The sequence below is a fragment of the Molothrus ater genome, chromosome Z, assembly GCF_012460135.2.
Source record: "Molothrus ater isolate BHLD 08-10-18 breed brown headed cowbird chromosome Z, BPBGC_Mater_1.1, whole genome shotgun sequence".
Taxonomy (NCBI): domain Eukaryota; kingdom Metazoa; phylum Chordata; class Aves; order Passeriformes; family Icteridae; genus Molothrus; species Molothrus ater.
The window spans coordinates 12,573,794-12,592,693 of NC_050511.2; the positions used below are offsets into that span (position 1 = coordinate 12,573,794).

The 18,900-nt window shown below is 41.5% G+C and overlaps 1 protein-coding gene across 2 annotated transcripts in view; it reads left to right on the forward strand.

Annotated features, from left to right (window-relative positions):
- Positions 1 to 18,900, forward strand: part of EGFLAM (EGF like, fibronectin type III and laminin G domains) — a 75,437-nt gene that overhangs the window by 50,298 nt on the left and 6,239 nt on the right. The window contains exons 13-20 of one of the 2 annotated variants that reach the window (XM_054518012.1): positions 854 to 1,043; positions 4,756 to 4,881; positions 5,611 to 5,854; positions 10,113 to 10,224; positions 11,783 to 11,899; positions 14,113 to 14,293; positions 16,611 to 16,634; positions 18,749 to 18,827. In XM_054518012.1, coding sequence (XP_054373987.1) covers positions 854 to 1,043; positions 4,756 to 4,881; positions 5,611 to 5,854; positions 10,113 to 10,224; positions 11,783 to 11,899; positions 14,113 to 14,293; positions 16,611 to 16,634; positions 18,749 to 18,827 — 1,073 coding nt within the window. The remainder of the gene's footprint in view (positions 1 to 853; positions 1,044 to 4,755; positions 4,882 to 5,610; positions 5,855 to 10,112; positions 10,225 to 11,782; positions 11,900 to 14,112; positions 14,294 to 16,610; positions 16,635 to 18,748; positions 18,828 to 18,900) is intronic. The other variant, XM_036404002.1, reaches the window with a different exon arrangement.

An 18,900-nucleotide genomic window follows, 5' to 3' on the forward strand; every position in this document is an offset into this window, starting at 1 on the left:
TTATAAACAATATGGGGGCAGGGCGTGAAAAATCCTGAAAGATTTTAGGCTAGAGGTCAGTGCTGTCAAAAGCACAGGTTGGTAAAACCTGGCCCCAAATAACTGAGAATTTTTAATATTTTCTTCTAAAGGTCTGTGGGGTTTTGAAAGAGCTGTTGAGTAGGAGGAGAAGTCATATTTTGATCAGTTTATGGAGGGAATTGTGACTCATTTGGCTGCAGTAGCATGGAGTTTGGGTCAGTGGTCCAAAAAGGTTCTGTTGGTTTTGATGTTTTTTGATCTTTCACTGTAGCAATTTTAGTAAACTTATATGTGTAGATTTCTATAGATTTGTTAAAGAGATGGGCCGTACATTTAGCAATGGCAAAGTGAGCAGAACCCTGCTGAAGTTGTGACTTTACTGGCTTTTGCCTTTTCTTTGTTTTTTTACCTTATTTTGTCATTTCATAATTATTAAATACCAAACACTTGCTGGGTTCTGTCCAAAAGACAATATCTCATTGGTCTATCCCTCAGGGCTTACAGTTTAGAAGACGAACAATTTTTTGGCAGAAAGAAAGGAAGAAATTGCAGCAAAAGACAGACGATGCTTTCTCCTCAAAACAGTGGTTTCTAGTCTTTTTTATTGTGCTTTTAGTAGTTCTTGTTATCCTGATGGGATGCAGGTGAAAAAGGTTGATTTCAAATGGTGTACTGATTTAGGGAATGACAAATGGTAAGGAATTACCAACAAACAACATTCCCTGACACAGTTCTTCAAGGAGGAAAAAAATGGATTGTAAAGCACTGTGGCTTAATGATTTCTCCTGTGTTACATGTGTTACACAGCATGCTGTGCTCTGCTCTCCCTTAGGGCCAGTACAGCAAGATCACGTTCCAGACCCCCTTCTACGTTGGCGGTGCTCCCAGCGTGTACTGGCTGGTCAGGGCCGCCGGCACCAACCGCGGCTTCCAGGGCTGCGTCCAGGCCCTGAGCATCAATGGGAAGACAATTGACATGAGACCCTGGCCATTAGGGAAAGCTCTCAGTGGTGCTGATGTCGGTGAGTGCAATGGTGTGGAGCCTTTAATCAGTGACTAACCAGGGGTAACTTTTTTTCCTGTTGGGACAAATTGAGCGATGGTCCAGGTTTGAGGGGGTGCAGGCACCGTCTCTACTTTTCAATGGTTTTCCTCTGTTCCTATGCACATTGCTCTTGCTGGGTCAGTAGTAGGACAGTTCATCACACTGCACCAGTAAGCCCTCTGTGGACATCCTGTGCACAGCAAATAGTAAACCCATTTTCATCAGTGAACAGTAGGATCTGTGTTGCAGATATCATTACAACTGCACCGGTATTTCTGCCAGCAGCTCTCAGGGCACCACTTCATGCCCCTGACTGACACAGTCATGTCCTCAGAAATCAATAGTTTGTATGCTGAGCTTGCCTTTGAAACAATACGGACCCAACAAAATGCATTTTGCCTAAAGACATCATTGCACTTGTCCAAAGTAACAAATGGATCTCTCAGGCCCACAGCAGCCCTGTGGATGTTACAGAGGGCTTTCTGTGTTACACCCAACCGCTGCTGAAACATATGGGCTTTCCTGTATACCATCCTTTGTTTTGCTATCCAGAGCCATGGATGTGATTTAAAAATAGCTTGGAATAAATACTTCCAGCAGCTTTATGAAGTATTATTATAAAATTATTTTTCCCTCACAGAGTAAAAGATGGAGAAGTAGGGAAGCTAATTAACTAGTCCTGTCTTATTTATTCATTTATTTCTTCCTTTTAATGGGCACTTGAAAAAAGGCAGGGCAACAAAATCCTTACTTTGATGATCTCCCAGTCTTAAAATTGCAAGAATAAGGGTAAACCCAAGACAGAAGGCAAGTTCTAGCAGCGAGAAATAGATTCCATACCACTGAACTCTCCCTGCCATGCTTCAGCCACAATGTCATCTTTCTTCTCTTCTGTAGCTGTGCACTTGACATCCCAAGAAGGAAATGATTTATGAGAAACTTCTTAACAATTGCTCTGTATTCTCTAGATAACATGGCCAAACTTCTGTGCAATACAGGGGTAGAACAGACTGGCCAAAGAAACAGTTGCTGAAAAGAGTAAGATTTTGGAATCAGAGTGTAATTTCATGATAGACTGAGAATCTATGGAATTTAGACAGATGAAAGCCCTGCTGAACTTCTCTAGCCCTAATCTCTATTGCCTCTTGGGATGCAGCTACTTTCATTCCCATCCATGAATGCTCCACATACTACTGCATTAACAATCAACAACAATGAAAATAAATGCTTCGCTCTGCCATGTGTGACTCGAAACTGACTGATAAAGCCTTGCTGTCCTTGTGTCACTGCACACATTTATTTATATAAAACTGTAACAGAAGAGACTTGCAAACAATAGGTCATGTAAGTATAACTCAAAATAAAAATTGCAAGTAAGCTCTGCTAGGGTTTAGGAATGACTTTTGCGAGTCAGTCACTTGGAGATTTTTTTCTGTTGGCACAATATATAAATCAGGAGTGCTGTGCTACATGGATCATAGAACTGAGGGTGGTGAGCAGAGGGGTCCATCCATCTCTCTGCTCTCCCTTCTGGCTGCAGCAGAGGTCCCACTGTGAGCTGAGGGACCAACAGAGGATGGTCCAGCCACTGGGCATGGTTTGGAGCAGACATGGCAGGACTGGGACTGCTGCTGCAGTCTCTCTCCTTCTTCATCTGCCATTGGAACCAAGCAAATGCAGCCACCACACTTGTGGTTTACCTCTTCAGCATAGTCACCTATGCTGGCCCAAAGGCTGTGAAAAGCCACTGGGACAGTGGGAGAGCAATGTCCTTAAATATCAACACTACTCCAGTTCAAGCTGTTTCTCAAATCAGGTGTCCCATGACTGGTCCTGTTGTTGTTGTCTTCCTTGTTCTTTTCTGTTTCTCAAAGACTTTGTTTAACTCTGATCTGTTGGAACATACTGTCAACATTATCTCTGGAGCAGAGGCAGCAAAGTTGAGCATTGATGCACAGAGATCACACACTTGACGCATAGAGATTCTTGTTTACACGTCTTGGCTCTGTTTCCTTGCCTGTAAAACAGAGCTAGTGCTATTCTGTCAGTGTCACAATAATTGGTGAGTGTATGAGGGATCTGAGGGACAAGATACCTGTCCTGCCTTGATTCACTTGTGGCCATTACAGTGCAGGCCAGAAGGGGCAAAGACAGCTCAATGAGCACAGCCAGCACCCCTGATCCCATGACTGGGCATGGAGCAGATGGAACTGTCCCCTTCCATGGAAAAGGAGCATGTTTTCCTTGCTGGGGGACTTTTATGTTTTGTCTGTGCTCCTCGGGTCAGCCTTGGAGTCCTGTGTCATGGCTGCTGTAGTCAGACCTGCCCTCCCTACAATGAAAAGTGGTCCTGGTAGGAGATTTGTAGATGAGCAATAGGAGACAAGTCTGGTCTATCAGGGAGTGGTACCAGATGATCTGTGAGTTGTTTCTGCTTCTGCCCTGAGTTAGTTAGAAAAGGTTGTTTTCCACTGTGGAGAGCAGAGTGATTGGACCAGCACATCTGCCATTTATATCTGCATTTTTGTTTGTGGTTTTCTTTCTGGCTTTGGGATGGGAATTCAAACTGTAAAGCTGGTGCTGTACAAACACCAATGCCTTGCTGATGATCGGTTGAGACCTGCTTTCAAAACTGTCCTTGCAATCAGAGTGCTGTGTTTAAACAAAAAAAAAAAAAAAAAAAGGGCATATCCCCTTTTACAATAGTTTTTCAAGACTTCTCTATATCACTTTAAGGTGCAAAACACTTCCCCAGCGTTTATTGCCAGAACTGCCTCATGAAACCTTTGTCATCTGAGAGGTGATACTTCAATGTCCCTCAAAATAAATGTTTACTTCTTAGTTTGCTATAAGACACTAAGCCCCTCCAAATGGTGTACTTACCATTGTACACCACAACTTGGTCTCTCTTAATGTATACAGATAATGTAATCAATTGTTAGTATTGACGAGGAGAGAGTTATTTGATCAGAAACTAAAGGAGAAAATAAATTCAACAAGAACATCAATCAGGTGTACATTTGATGGTTGTGTAGTTTCAGATTGACAATTTTATAGATATCAGTTTTAAAAAGCAAATGAGAATTTATTTGTTCTACAACAATTTCAGCTAAAATCCAGCAAGAAGAAATGACATCCTTATTATTTAAATTGATGTGCCAGCATAGTAGACATGCTGCTTAAAAAGTCCATGTGTTGATGATATGGATCCCTTTTAGTGTGGACAAGAGGGTCGACAACCTCATTTGGTTAGTAAGATTAGTTGATAATGATTAACACCTTCCATGCTCAGGATAGCATGAATTTATAGTGAGAAAAGAAGCACTTAAGATAAGTAAAATTAAACCAGGCTTGGTGCATGTAAACAATTTAGAGAAATTTGTATCTTATGAGAAAATAGGAAGAAGAGCAGACAATAAGTAATCCAAGGAATGATTGAATGTTATTTCTATCATGGTTTGCTTGTAAGGGCTACTTTTTGCTATTATAAGGTGTCTTGCTGGTCTGAAATTTAAAAAAAAAATACTCATAGTCAAGTTCCCTTGTCTAAATTGCATGCCATTTGACAAATTGGGAAAGAATCTAGGCATAAGAGCAAATTGTGTTGGTTAGTAGCAGCGATCAGCAGCCAAATAAATCTTCTTTGACAAACTTCTCCGATAAATTGATGTTCTGACTCCTGTGTTTAGGTGAGTGTAGCAGTGGCATCTGTGATGAGGCAGCCTGCATCAACAGTGGCACCTGTACTGCAAGCAAAGCAGACTCTTACATTTGCCTTTGTCCTCTTGGATTTAAAGGTCATCATTGCGAGGAGGGTGAGTGGATACTGCGATGCCTCTATTTCTTTGTGTGTATTACTAGTGTTTGATGTATTTTCCACTTAGAGATACCTGAGGAGGTCCATACTGTTACACTGACAGAAGAGAATACTTGTTACTTCATCTTTTTTAAGTCACCTACTGAAACGTTTCTCTTACTGCTTTGGAGCTACATACAGCTCCTACATAATCTGTTATTCTCAAACATCTCTGCTTATTTAAGCTAACTGTATTTAAGAATCTTGAAATTACTATTCAGAAGTTAAAATAATGTACCACTCCACAGCTGCTCATTAATCCTAAAAAAATACCCATCTTTCTCCTAAAACCAGTGTCAGTTGTATATTTTGAAATGTAAAGGACATAATTGCCTGCTAATATCAGAGATGCAAGTAGTAAAATACATCTGGCATTATTATTTATGCTGTAGAAATTTTCATGCTACCACCCACTGTGTGCGTGCTTGCTACTTTGAAAGGAACTATTATGAATCACTAAAGAAAAGGTACAAAATGCTTTACAGTACAAATACATCCCTGGAAAAGGAAGGGATTAACTAGTATTGGGTAGGATTATAAAATATTTTTAATTTAGATGAAAAAAAATCAGGTTGTTTTGCTAATCATTAGCTTAAGTACTTAACACAAGGAACAGACACTGGTTGGTAAGAGTCAATCCTTTATGTTTGAACCTCAAGTGACCTACTTGTGATTTCTGGATTTCCAGCACTCACCTTGGCCATACCTCAGTTCAACGAATCCTTAAGATCATTTGCTAGCACACCCTGGCCCTTGGAACCACAGAATTACCTTTCCTTCATGGAGTTTGAGCTGACATTTCGTCCAGATTTAGAGACTGGTGTCCTTTTGTACAGCTATGACACAGACAGCAAGGACTTCCTCTCCATCACCCTGGTGGCTGGCTACGTGGAGTTCAGGTTTGACTGTGGCTCAGGAACAGCTGTTATCAGGTAAATGCATGATTAACACCTCCCAAAGATGGTGTTTGCTTCCCAGCAGTGCCACGTTGCTCATCCAGCAGAGGAGGGGGCTGGAAAGGGTCACAGCCTACGATGAGGCGTGTGAGCCCCTTGGTCTCTTGTGCCTGCTTCTGAGGAAGCACAGAAGCACAATTAAGCACAATCATTTTGGTCAAGGGGACAGGATTTTTTTTCTACGTCAGTGTATTTCAAAGCTTTGGGCTTTATCTTACAGCAGATGTTACAGATGGGTCTATATGGTATTGCAGTAATTCCCTTCTTGCCCCCATGACACTGTTAGGGGATCTAGAAATATTTTATGCATATACTTTCTAGCCATAGGATTTCACAATATTGGCACTTAGGTGAGCATCCTCCTTTCTGGTTTCCAGTTCCAAGCAGGGGTGCCAGGCTGGAGGTGGCACAAGAAGAGACAGCTCCATGTCCCTCCGCTTCCTCATAGTGCTCTTTTTGAGGGACCTGAGGCTAGCATCCAATTTATACAACGTAAGCTGTCTAAAACATAAATATGTGGTTTAACCTGGTCACCAAGGTTCCCAGACAGACCTTCTGTAAGTGACTCATTGCATCCTAAAATTAATGTCTAGGAGAAAAGAAGCAATGAAATACCTCAAAAACACGACTCTCTCCCCCTGTGTAACTGAGTGTCCAATCACTGGGCAGCTGTTCCTGAGCTTTCTGAAAAGGCACTGGGCTGAACAGAGGCACTGAATATCTTGGATATGGCCCAGGAGGCTGCCAGTTTGACCAGGCTGACCTGATATTTAGAAATGATCTATATAAAGTTTATGCAAAATATGTACACTGTCTGCAAGTCTTGCATACCAATGATTCCTGTGGATGGGCATGAGGAATTTTGACTATACTGTGATTAGGGAAAATGTACTGATTTTGCAATGAATGAGGACTCAAGAAAACAAACCCATTCAGTTTTGCAGACAAAATTAGATATGAAATATAAAGGGAGCAAATGGAAAATAATGCACAAGCTTAACAATGCAGAGCTGTGGAAAAACAGTTAGTGTTGTCAGACAGAGAAAGATCCTGGAGTCGTCATGGATAGCTCTGTGGAAGCAACAGCAAACGGTTTAGAGACAAATACAGAAACCTAAGTACAATGCAGAGAATTATTAGGAATGGAATAAGGAGAATGCCTCTGCTGAAGGCCACAATGCACCCTGTCTTGAAAACTTGCTGCAATTCTGGTTGCATCATTTCAAAAGAAATTAGCAAAATTAAAAAGGAAGAGTAGTTTTGACATCCAGGAGAGGGAATGAAACATCTTCCACAAAACTCTTCTGCAGCAGAACCTTTCATCCTGGAAAAGAAAGAGTTTGGTGGAAGTATGATAGAAGTTTTAAAATAATAAATGGCATGGAGATTAATGAGAATTCGGTATTTTTCCAATGTGCAAAGAAAATAAGGAATGAAAGAAAATAAGACTTTTTTTCTTTGGGTTTGGGGTTTGTTTTTTTTTTTTTTCAGAGGAGTACATAAATAAGTTGTGGAAACTAATCGTCACAGCAAGTTACAGATGCCAAAACTATAAATAGGTTAAAAAAAATTGGAGAAATTTGAAGAAAGCTCCATTGAGGGAGATCAAACGCAATTGTACGGATGCAGCCTCTGACTCAGGAAATTGCTAAATGACAAGTTGCCAGAAGCTGAGAGGATATATCAAGGGAAGAATCACTTCATACTTGCCCTATTCCATTCTTTTGCTCCAAATAGCTAATTTTGGAGACCTTTTCTCCAACTCAGAATAGCCCTTTTTACAACAGCCTTCAATCTTTAGTGATTGCAGCCTTCTAATTCCTGTTATTGGCAACCATAAAATATTACAGTTGAATTTTTTTCTTTTCTTCCAAGAATATTGTAGCACTTCAAAACACCTTGTACTAAAGTTTAACTGATATGTAGGGTTATGAAATGTAAAGAGAGCCACAAGCATATGCCTGGGAGTAGAAACTGCCCCTTTCTGCTGGAAAGCAGAAGAGCAAGCTGGATGGCAGCTACTGCCTGAGCTACATGCAGTGGAGGAAAAGAGTGTGGTGAGGTAGCTGAGGAATGGATGAGACTCAGGAGACCACCAGGATTCACTGAAAGTTGTCAGGTTGTCCTGTTAGTTCTTTTTCTAGATAAAATGTGCAACTTGCACCCTGTCATCAGCTCTGTCAGTGATTAAATAAGACAAATAGATTCCCTGCTTTTCATGGCTGCCTGGTCAATGTCCACTTAAAAGTCCATCTTAATCATACTATATCATGCCTACACTGTGTCTGTAACAAGGGTATAGCTCTGGTCATCCTGATACCTCTGCCACAGGACCACCAGGCTGTTAGATATTATATTATAATCAGAACACAGCCATAGTAACTTTATAATTAGGATGAGGCAAGCTTATTTGTGTACGTCAGCAGCAGCAGTAGGAGAGCTGATGCAGGTGAAGGTTGTGATTTCCTGATGTGTCCCAGGATGGAAGCAGCACAGTGTGCTCTTCCACAGGCAGAAGCGATGCAGAACCTGAGCACTGAAATGTCTCTGAGGAAAAGTTGTTGGGAGTTCCCTTGGCCAAGCAGCATCAAGATCTTCATGATCTGGTATATTTTTTAAGCTTTGGTTTACATGGGGAAAAAGTAACCCCACAGCACATGAAGAGCCAGGAGTGTTCAACCATCAGAAGAAAGTGTTATCAAACTCATGTTGGTTTCAAAAAGCCCATGATTCCACAAAAGAGCTTGCAGCTCTGAAGTGATGACTCTGCAAGGCTTAATCATCCCTGATTGTAATTAAATCTAGCAAAGCAGGAGGGTTAGCATGATGAGACCTAAGCAGCAGAGGAGATAATGTCTGTATGGCCACTTACTATGTAGCCAAACCTATCTGGTTCCTTTATATGTATATGTTGACTTCTTCAAGGTGATTAGATTTCCTTAGCTGTTGATTTACCCAAGACAGTTAAACCCTAAATGATGCTACATAAGAAGAAGGACAAGTGACTGGCATTGCTTGATAATATTTTTAGTGGAGGTTTTGTGAACCAAGTATCATTCAGAAGTGTCAAGTAATACTGCAGCATCATTAAAACACACAAAAATGAGCTTTAAGAAAACTTCAAGGATCAAAAAAAAAACCACAACAGAAAGGTTTCAAAACTGTTGATTGTTAAGAAAAAAAAAGAAAATATTATTTTCACATTTTCAAAATTATATAAATTTTTTAATCAGCATTTGAATCACTATTGACTCACAATTTCAGATTACAATTTCTTTCCTTTTTTTTTCATTTCAAAATATGGGGGTTTTTTTGTTTGTTTGTTTTTAAATGCAAGTATTCTGAAAATACAAAACATTTTTTCATCCCCAGAAATTGTGTATTTTTTCACTGAAGCTAGGAAGTCTTAGGGGTCCAAGATAACACAGTTCTGATTTTTCCAGCTTGGTCAGTAAATCAAACACAAGTTTCCAGTCCTCCTGGAGGAAAGTCTGCTACATCTCATTTAGACATAAAATGCTTTAACCAGTGTAGTAAAATGGCATTTGAAAACAAGATACAAAGATCTATAGAACTTGTGAAGGGGAATGTGGTTTTGCCCTTCATACAGGCTGCTATTCATATTAGTGCTGTGCCAATAAAGATTGTAAGAACTGTTTAAAAATGCTTCCTTTGAGACTGGTGAATACTTTGCACAACTGGGGATTATTGTTCCTAGCCAAGATCTCATCACATCATTAGGATAATTTTTTAATTACTTCCCTTCTATGTACAGCATCCGGGCTGCACGTGTGTGTGTGTAGATGTCAATGTAACAGGATGCATAAATAGAGCTGATAAGCCAACATAAAGTAGTTCTGTTTTAAAAGAGGATGAAGAATGTGGGGCTAGACCAACCATTAAGTGGGAGGCTTTTAGTGAATTGAGGATGAGACAAAAACTCGTTTTTACGTGTTATAAATTACTGAGCAGAAAAACTCACCTTTAGCAGAGGTGGCTAAAGTATGTGCTGGTGATAGTGTTTCATTTATAAATAAAACTAGAGTGCTTTTTATTTGCTCTAGAATTATAGTCTTTGCAGAAGATTGTTACTTTCTAAAAAGGGAAGAATCACAGTGGCTAATACTTCTTTTTTATTTAGAAAATCATCCCAGAGGACTTGACTTTTTAACATTGCAGAGTATCAGAAAGGCACAGTGTTACATGCTTGAAAATTTTCTTTCCCTTGAAACAGGAGTGAAGAGCCTGTCAGCCTGGGCCAGTGGCATGAGCTGCGAGTGTCTCGCACGGCCAAGAATGGGATCCTGCAGGTGGACACGCAGAGGCCAGTGGAAGGGATGGCAGAGGTGAGCTCATGGCAGACTTGTCCTGAAGGCAGCTGTTGGACTGTAAATTGATCGCATGGTAGGCTGCACAGCCTGCTCTCAAAGCTCTTACTCGCTTAAAACAGTGTACACTCTAGGGTAACATTGTCTTAGGCCCAGAGTTGGGAATTTGTGCGTAAGGTCTTCCCTCTGAGGACAAGGACACCCATAAAGGCAGGGATCCCACTGGAACCCAACTGTACCTGCTCCTGACACGGAACTGGACTCACATTTTAGTTCTGGCTCATATATCCTCCTGAGGTTCTTCTGTTGGCTCTTGTTGTGCCTAAATCTGTTGAGCAACGTGTGCACTGTGAGAGGTGTAATTTGGGGAAGTATTGTGCTGAAAAGTATGTGCCCAGTCTTTTTTTACCTCCTGCTGAATGTTGTCCTGGAAAGGTAGACCTGAAGAGAATTGTTTCTTTGTCTTCTTCTTGCTAAAGTAATTTGCAGGCCAGCGTAAGTGCTGGAACGATTAGATAGTTGATGACTTGCTTTTTGTTCTTCACTCACCAAGTGATCATTGTGAGTCAAATTTATAATAAGTGAAACTGTACTTGTACCGAGCAGGATATTCACTCTAAGCACTTAAATGCCTTCACAGCGATACATTTTCTATCTTGATAAAAGCCAAGGTTAGACCTGCTTGGGAAATGTCTTTTATCTAGTGGAGAGTGCAGACAGAAAACCAGACTCCAGATCCCATAGCAGAAAAATCCCATAGCAGAAAAATCCCATAGCAGGCTTTTCAGAAAACTGGGAAACTTTTTTATCAGAACTTTGACTTTTCTTCAAAAATTTAAATAAATTGAAATTCCAGTTGTCTGTCAGGAAACAAATCGAGTGAGAAACATTTGACTGGAGCACTCAAGACTTCTTTAGATAGATGGGTTAAGGTGAGCACTCCCATTTTTTTCCTCTTAAGTGATGCATTGCAGTGCTCCAGGAGGAGGGTGGCTGGGAACCATAAAAACACAGAAGCTTCTGGAGGACTGGAGTTACACGTTATTCTGTCTTTAGCTGTTAAATTACTTTCACTTGACTCCAGGACCCTGAATATTCCCCTCAGGTATCCTGAACAGCTGCTTCTGGTAATTGATGCAAACTCAATGTTTCTTTCATTTAGCCCCATATCTTCCAGTAGGTTATCCTCTTAGATGTTGGAAATACTGAACGAGTCTCTGTTGCTCTGAACTTTGCTCTGATTTTAGCTTTATGAACCTAATTCTGGTTACAAATTTACGTCAGTGTACCTCAAGTCTTTGCAAATAAAGCTAGATATGTAGCTTACTCAGAAAACACAATGAGTCAATTTCCTTTCTTTCTTCCTTCAGTATTTCCATTTTGAAATACTTGAGATTTTTCAGCTACTTCTGACAGGGGTAGTGTAAAGTCAGTCAAGAGTGTCCAACAATGGCTTTCTTGATTGTACAAAGAAGAGGCATTGAAATAAGCTATATGACAACTCATGTGGGCTAATCTGAAGACAGAAGCATGGTTCCAGCTACTCTAATAAAATATTATTCTGTGTTTCATGCAGGGGGCTTTTACACAGATTAAATGCAGCTCTGAAATATTCATTGGTGGAGTCCCTAATTATGATGATGTGAAGAAGAACTCTGGGATCTTCAGACCCTTCAGTGGGAGCATCCAGAAGGTGTGTGCCCAAAGAAACACACTGTGGGCATTTATTTCTGTTGTATCCATGCATGCTTTTTGTGCAAACTTGCCATTATTTGACTGTCAATATTCAAAATAATCAAGGATTTCACCTCAGGAGCCCACCATGAAGTGGTTAAATGATTATTTCAAAGTGAAAAGTCTGCCTAGTGCATTCTTACACCACCATGGAGATGAGCACCATACTGCTTTCCCCTCTCACAATTTTATATGGGGCACATGAATGGAGGAGATGTTTTCCATTGTTAGCAGACATTAGGGATGGTGTTCCCATGAGGTCAGCTGAGCATAAGTGCAGTTTGTAAAGGCCTAGTAAATAATCAAATGAAAGTGCAAACTGAACTTACATTTTTCTTTCTAAACATACCTAAAATAATTGGATAAAGTTGAAAGGTTGGCCCTGAATCCTCACAGTTTTAGAGGAGTGAGTTGCATCAGATTAATGCAAAGAAATAACAAATAAACCCACGAGTTTAAGTATAGTTTTTGTTTTGTTTTTTTTTTTTTTTTTTTTTTTTAAAGAATTTAAAGCTGTACAGTTAACAATTGCTCCAGGATAGAAAAATAATTGTAGTTCAGTGTAAATGGTTCAGTGACTCAGTCTGACAATTTTTACTGCCTTTGTCAGCTGTCCAGCAGAAAGCATGAAGTTCAGGAAAACTGAGGGAGTGAGTAATAGTGATAGGAATAGGTCAGACACGTGAACATCATTGGGAAGGTAGACTTGACTAAACACAATGTATTTTGGGATGCAAGATAGAGAGCCTGGGAGCAATTAACACAGGTTACAATTACAAGGTGAGGGGGCGTACAATAGAGTAAAGGCTCTGATAAGTATTGGGAAATGCAGAGTGTGAGCCTTTACCTCTATGATGTACTTAGTAAGGTGGATTTGTATTCTCAGAGGCATGAATGGGAAGTCAAGGAAAAGTACTGCCTGCCTTTTGGGCACTGGGAACATTTGGTTGCCTTCTTTACACATGGTAGGATTTTGGAGAACTATACAGAAATAGAGCTGCAAACATCACCAAGTGCTGGAAAATATGCAGTGCATAGAAAGACCTAAGATCACAATATGTTTAGTTTAATTAGATAAGTCTGAGAAGTGACTTTGTTGTGGTCTTCTAGTTCCTAGACAAGGATGAGACTTTTTTGGATACGTGGTCCTGGAATTATGCAGAAAAAGACATTATGAGAAACAAGGGCTGGAAACTGAATAGAAGTTTAAAACAAAAGACATGTTTTTATGAGTGGAGGCTTGTTAACCTCTGGAACAAAATTTGGAAGGAAGCTGAAAACATGACAGTCTTCCCTGGTCCATTGCATGACAGGACTGGATATTTTTTCTGCTGTTATAGTTGTGTGGTGCTTTATGTAACCTCTTCTCCAGGCTGGATCCCCTAAGGTGCATTGTCCAAGTTATGCAGGAGCCAGAGCAGCTATTACCTTTCTCAGTTCTGGCTTTAAAATCTATTGTTTGTTAAGATGTACTTATTTTGATGTAGCTGAGATCAGATGCTGTGCCTGCATGCAGTCTCTCTTGCTGAGATGTCAGCTGAGATTATACAAATGTTGGTTTATTTTGGAGAACATATGCTGCTGAGATATTGGAAAAATCCCAGCATTTAGCAGTTCTCTTCCATTTATATACAAACAGTTTTGTGAAGTCATTATTTATGTTTTCCATTCATCTTAACTCTAGCTTCTTTCGGGCAAGATGAGATACTAGAAAGCAATAGAAAATGTGAAAAAAAAGCTGTTCTGCTTAGTATTTCTGTTGTCAACACTCATCTCCTGGGGGGTTTTCTGATTTCAGAAATGCTTTTCTTCAGCAGCACTCATCTAATTTTACCATCCCAGCTCACAGTTCAGCTACAACCAGTGTTGCACCAGTGTTCAGGCAAGAGCCTGGTAAATTCCACACAGCTTCACCCCTTACAGGAGTTGCCTGAGGCTGTTTCACAGGACACAAAAGAGATTAATCTCCAGGGCATCAGGAGGAGCAAAGTATGAATTGGACCTCTGCAACTGGAAAACACACAAGAATAGGGTTTGGGCCAAGTTTCAGGAGTTACATTTCAAGGAAGTCTTTCAGAGGAATAATCTAACTAGCAGTAGGATACTCTGGATTTGGAAGTTTTAACATTATCTTTTCCCACGTTGTTTTGTTTTGTTTTTTTTAACATATAGATTATCTTGAATGACCGGACAATTGATGTGAAACAGGATTTCAGTTTTGGAATCAACCTGGTAAATGCTGCCCACCCCTGTGTGACCTCACCGTGTGCCAATGGAGGCACCTGCGTTCCCAAGAAGGACAGCTACGAGTGTGACTGTCCCCTGGGCTTCGATGGCCAGCATTGCCAAAAAGGTAACGACGGCTGGATATCAACCCAGGGGTCAGGAGCTGATCACAAAAATAAGGAAGATTTAGCACCTACAACTGCTGCTGTACATGCCTTCAAATAGAAACCCTGGAGGCCAGAGCACCCCTTTCATCTGTGCACTTTCCATGTATCTAGGGAAGAATTTGTTTTGTTATTTAGGAATGTGGTGACTGTTATCCCAGCACGGGGCTAGGATCCATAGATAGCAACCTGGTATCTGGTTGCTTGTGGTGAACGACACTGAACACTCACACTTGGTGCACGTCCCACATTGTGCAGTGCTGTGCAAAGGGGGAATTCCTGCCAGGGTCCACCAGCCAGCAGTTATGTTACATCCTGAAGCATGAGCATGGATAACCCTTGTAATTTTATCCACCATACAGCTGACAGCAAACGCTGTTCTCACACACAGAAGGGTCTGCTCCTGTTCTAGGCACTGACTGCTCTGATGGAGATTGCACCATCTGCACAGATCCTGCCTTGGTGGGGCGAAGGAGACCACCAAGGAGAAAACTCATCCACGTGCACATTATTCTCTTTTCTTCAGAGCCACCGTAATAATTTAAACCCTAGATTCAGGAAAGGGATAAGATTGCAAGAAAAGCATTTAAAAAGTGTGCTTTGGGTTATTCCACTAGATGGAGTCGTTTCCCTTCTGAGAAGCTTGATCTTAAAAAATTCCTGAGGGGAGGTTTTGTAATGTAACAGTAAACTCGGTTCAGAAGAGGTGACTGACATTATTGTCTTCACCCACTGCTTCATTTCTCATAGTCATAAACGTCAAAGTTAAATGTAATGGTTTTGGTTAAATTGCAATGAATATATTGGCTTTTTTTTTCAAAATAGACAATATCTTAGAACAAAAGCATTATAATAAAATGCAATGCAAGAAACCACTTTGCTTACATTGTTGTGGTCTAACTAAGAGCTAAAACAACGTCATTTACCCTGGCTTTTCTGTAGGGAGGCAGGAGAATTGGGATTTTGACTTTCTAGGTATGTGCAGGGTGCTAAATTCCTGGCTTCAAGATGGTATCTGCAGCAGTACCAGCACATATCCCAGGGCAGTCATTCAAGGGCATCCTTTGCAGCTGGTGTGTGACTGCCTGCCCGTTTGGTGGGCAGTGCTGGGGCTGCAGCTCCTCACCTCTGCTCAGCTCCTGGCCTGTGCTGAGCCCAGGAAGCAGTGTCTGAGCCCGTGGTACCAGCAGTGGTGCTGCTTGGCTGGCATGTCCTCCCTGTTGTCACCTCAGTGGATGTCCAGGCTTTCAGAGACAGTCTGAAGCACTTTTGCCTATGATTTTTTTAGCCAGATCCTGGGTGCTGCTTTCTATGTGAATCCAATCTTTATTCATTTTTAAGGGTGTCCAAAAGCATGAGCCACCTGGTTCCTGATACCTGTGGCTCCTATTCAGGTGCAGCTCAACCTCTCTGCACTTGTGCAGCCTCAGCTGCCCCAAAAAATTGAAAGTTTTTCTGATAGATGTGCATAGAGCATAGAGTTGCTCCTGAACCTCAGTCCCTGACAGCCTTGATGAGAACCATCTGAAACAGATTCCTCAAAATAATCCTTACCTGTGTCTCTGTTGGGGTGTAGACATTGTTAAGGTGAGATGCACATCTGTGTCACTTCTGTTTCACAAGAGGGTTTTGGTTAGTGCACTCAGAAGGTATGTGAGGTGAAGGTGCTGTCTCCATCCTTCTTGGTGGTAGGCTGCTGTAAAAAACCCTAAAAAGCAAAGTGCTTTTGAGGGAGCTCACCTCATTCTTCAAAATTACACACACCACTTAAAAACTCAAGTAATGCTGGTATGAGGTATATGAGATATTGATTCATATTGTAATGGATCATTACCAGAAGATTCAATAGAGCTTTTGCTGGCATTGCTAAGTTTTATATCTTCTGTCCAAGCTGGGGGAGTGCTAAAGATATTTTTATACTTTAACTGTAAGATAGAATAGAACAGCAAACTCTTGTTTTCCCTTGGCTAGAGCTGATCCCTGGGTAAAATCTGGTGAGTCACTGAGATTTGAGAAGCAGGACTAGCAGAAGGATTTGCTGCTGGTCCCACTTGTCTGTCCCTTTGTGTGTTTTGAGCAGACAAATATAGGTACTTGGAGCAAACCAATTATGAAAACAGTACTACCTTCACAGGTGATTGTAGTCACTTGTGCAAATGGTAGGTGGGAGATTACACATTTGTAGAAAAGTGGATATGAAGTTGGACTAAAAGAGATGTTTATGCTTTAGAATAATAAACCCAGAATGTTCTTGTTTTGTTTTGTGCTGACTCACTGCAGAGTGTGGAAGTTACTGCCTGAACAGTAAGTACTGCAAATTATGTGAAAACTGCACTGTCATTGTGTGTTTGTCTGGATGCTGGGTTCCCATTAAGCCTGGCAAGTTTCTGTCATTAAGCCAAAATATTTTCTAAGGTTATATAGTACTTCCTTAAACATCATACTGTTGATATTTCAAACTGCATCCAAAGCATTTGCCAAGCTCAGAACAGTGGCTATAGAGCTGTCCCTGTATTTGCAGAGCAGAGGGCCAGGTAGCTGGCTGAGGGTTTAGTGGTGTGACTTCAGGCTGCCCTACAGTCCAGAGCTCACTCCTGCTTGGCATGAGAGCTTTGGTGCTTGTCTGCTGAATCATGATGAGCAAAGAATGAAGGTGTGTAGTCCTAGATTTCCTGACTGGCTCTGCTCCCTTCCAGCTGCAAAGATCCTGACTGCATCAAGGGCACTGCTAAAATTTGCTTGTTTTTCTGCACTCAGATTCAGAGAAACAAATGAAGAGCAAGCAGAGGTAAATGCCTATTAAGCTCTCTAGAGGAAATCAGAGTACTCTGGCACAGGCAAAGGTTGCTGCATGACATGGGCACCTTTCCCTGCTGAAGGCAAGAGCAGTGGGGCTCCAGTGCAGGATGTGGAGGGGGAACAAGGGCTCCTTTCATGCTCTGCTGCCATCAGAGGCTGCTGTCCAGTGCAGGAAGTGTCAGACCGGGCGATGAATGTTTGGCCAGTGTAACACAACTTTCTGCAATCTTCCAGCGCCATTGGCAGACTGCAGGCTGGACATGGCCTATGGTGGTTTCTTTAGACACATTAGGCAGCTTTCCTGATTTCACTATGGTGAAAACAGTCATTCATCACTATCTAAAATTCTCAGTCTTGGCACCTAGAGCTAAATTTCATATTACTGTTGCTGGCTGCCAGACTACACCAATTGTTGCATATCTGTGTCACAGTGAGCTCTAAAAGCCCAGCCAGACCCTGTGTTGCATAAAGAAAGCAAGCATCCTTGCCCTGGAAAGCTTGAAATTTATATAGATGGGATTAGCTGTGGGTTGAAGGGATTATTCCTCAGTAAGAAAATAGGATGAAGGCACCTATTTTAAGTAATTTATACAACTGGCTTATATTAATGCAGCAGTCAGTTATGGGAGATCAGCAACAAACTGTAGGATGTTCACTCAACAAAAAAATCTGTTTGGGCCAGTGTTCATAGTCTGGTGAAGGGCTCTGTATCAGGGATGTTCCGTGGTTTATGTCACACAGCTGAGTTATTTTGCCAAAGTCTTCTCCCTGGGCAGCAGTGCACCCACTCCAGTTCTGGCTGCAATGTTTGCCACTGTCCCAGCCATACACCCTAGGGGCATCTGGGGCTGTTCCTAGAGAAATGCTGTATGGGGGACACAGAAAAAGACCCCCAAGGCTGCACTGCAGTGTTGAGTGCACGAAAGGGCTCCACAGCCTCTGCCCTGCAGCCTTTAGCATAGTCCCAGCTGTTTTCAGTAGACTAAAGTGATCTGGGACTCTGTGACTCCTCCCTGAGACAGCCTGACCCCACACTGCACCCCAGGGCTGAGCTCTGAGCAGGCAGCAGCCACTCAGGGCAGTCACAGACACTGAAACAGAAAACAGGGAGCTGCTCACAGGTTGTGTGTGCTGCCTTCAGCCTCCCTTGGCAGGGTGAGAGGTCCCTAATGTGCTCTGCATGTGGTGCTCTGTTAGCAGCTGGGGAGGAGTTTCTTAACCTATAAACAAAGGTGGTTAATGCACAGTCTTTGGCAAGAGGGAGGGTTGGGCCACACAGAGAATCAAGGAACATGGAAATGGGGGTAAAGAGAAAATTTGCAATGTTTTCCCAATGCTTCGTAATTTTCTGCACTAACATTTGTAGTGGAGCAATACATTAGGCTCCTGACATGGAGGCTGTAAGCAGAGGGACTGTCAGCCATTTAACTGCTGCCCCTACATTCAGGCAAAATCTGGCAGTGCCTGTTTGCAAAGCAGTGTGGGTTCAGCTCAGTTCTGTGTCACTGGTAGGTACCTGCCACTGTAGGAGTAAATCAATAAAAGAGTTTCTTATTTTCCTTCCATTTCCAAGTCAGCTATCTGACACTCATCTTCATTTTTTTGTATTGACTTCTCAGCCATTACAGAAGCAATTGAAATCCCACAATTTATTGGTCGCAGTTACCTCACATATGATAATCCAGATATCCTGAAAAGGTAATGTATCTCCTGTGGACCTAAGTATTCTGTTTCTTAAATGTTATAACATTAGGAGCCTTATGTGAGAGAG